General features: G+C 44.5%; 1 protein-coding gene across 1 annotated transcript; it reads left to right on the top strand.

Annotated features, from left to right (window-relative positions):
• The first annotated feature begins 520 nt into the window (after positions 1-520).
• Positions 521-992, top strand: LOC100275936 (uncharacterized). Its single transcript, NM_001328164.2, has one exon. It carries the CDS (start codon positions 597-599, stop codon positions 834-836), a length of 240 nt encoding a protein of 79 aa, NP_001315093.1. The 5' UTR covers positions 521-596; the 3' UTR covers positions 837-992.
• The last annotated feature ends 361 nt before the right edge of the window (positions 993-1353 follow it).

Genomic DNA, 1353 nt, shown 5'->3' with positions numbered 1-1353 from the left:
CTAGGCCTAATTGAGAATGCCTCACACTTTAACCTAATCCCGGCCGGCGCCCCTATAAATATACAGTATACGTGCACACGCACACTAACTCTACGATCAATGCAAGCTTTAAAACAGCACCACATATATTTTAAAATTAAAACAGCACCATATAGATCTTAAAATAAATCATCACGGGAAAAAAGTACGAGTTTCTTCAATTAATCACAGCTGGTCCCAATTTAAAATGCATTTATTTCATTCCATCTCAAAACAAGCTAGCTAGCTAGCTAACCATCGAGCTAGATGACGACATAAAATGCAACGGGATGGATGCGTGCCTGGATCTTACAGGGTACTGCTACTGGTATCGTGATTTCATGTACCATATATACCTCGGTAAGTTTAAAAATTACTGCAGTAATACGCACCACATATATTTTAATTACAAGCATAGTTCGTACACGTACGTTTTAATATTTAGCAACAAGCTAGCTACACTATGACAAATTAAAAACAAGAGCCACCTGCTGTCTGCTGCCCGCTGCGCTGAGCGTGAGAGCTAGCTACTACCTTATTACCTCTCTCCGCAGCTGTAGGCGGCGGCGGCGGCGGCCATGGACTTCGTGCTCCAGGTCCTGCTGCGGGTGGTGATGAGAAGAAGCATCCGCAGGCTGCAAGAGGTCGTTGACATCGCCGTGGACATCGGCACGGCTGTCTTCGTGGCCGTGCGGGTCTCCGGCCTCGTCTTCCGCCGCCGGCTGCCCACGCCGACTACGACATCGTCGTCGTCGACGACGTACTACTACTCCCCGGGGACGTCCTCCTCGATCGGCATGCATGTCCAGGAGGATTAATTATTGACAGGCACTAGATGAGCTAGCTAGCTAGCTAGGGCCAGAAGATGTATACTTCTCGCGGGGGCATGTAAGTACTAAGGTCATATATCTGTGCGTTCTTTTTTGTGGAATCAAACTAATTTCGCTAGCTACCCTAATATATATGTTGTGCTACTGCTCTACCTATATACATGTGTAATTTGAGGAATTGAGGCCGCAAATCAAAACAAAAACTTTTGAGCCGATTCGAGTTGCAGTTGAGAAAGAAACAGTGATTAATTCAGAAATTAAGAAACAGCCTTGACATGACCATGTAGCTTATTTGCAAATAATAAAAAGCAGAAAATTTGATAGAATGACTGACTAGCGGTTGTTGTAGATGCCATCTATGTGTGGTGATCTTGTTGATGCGGCTGGGTTCACATAGGTGATGCAGGTTTAATTTGAAGATCCTGATCAGTTTTGAAGATCTTAATCATTACTAGGACCCTATCATTCATATATAGTTCGCTGGAATGCCTCGTTGTTCAGGATC

This window comes from Zea mays, chromosome 3, assembly GCF_902167145.1.
Source record: "Zea mays cultivar B73 chromosome 3, Zm-B73-REFERENCE-NAM-5.0, whole genome shotgun sequence".
NCBI classification, from domain to species: Eukaryota; Viridiplantae; Streptophyta; class Magnoliopsida; order Poales; family Poaceae; genus Zea; species Zea mays.
Note: the sequence above shows the minus strand (reverse complement) of the source record. Positions and strands in the feature narration are given on the sequence as shown.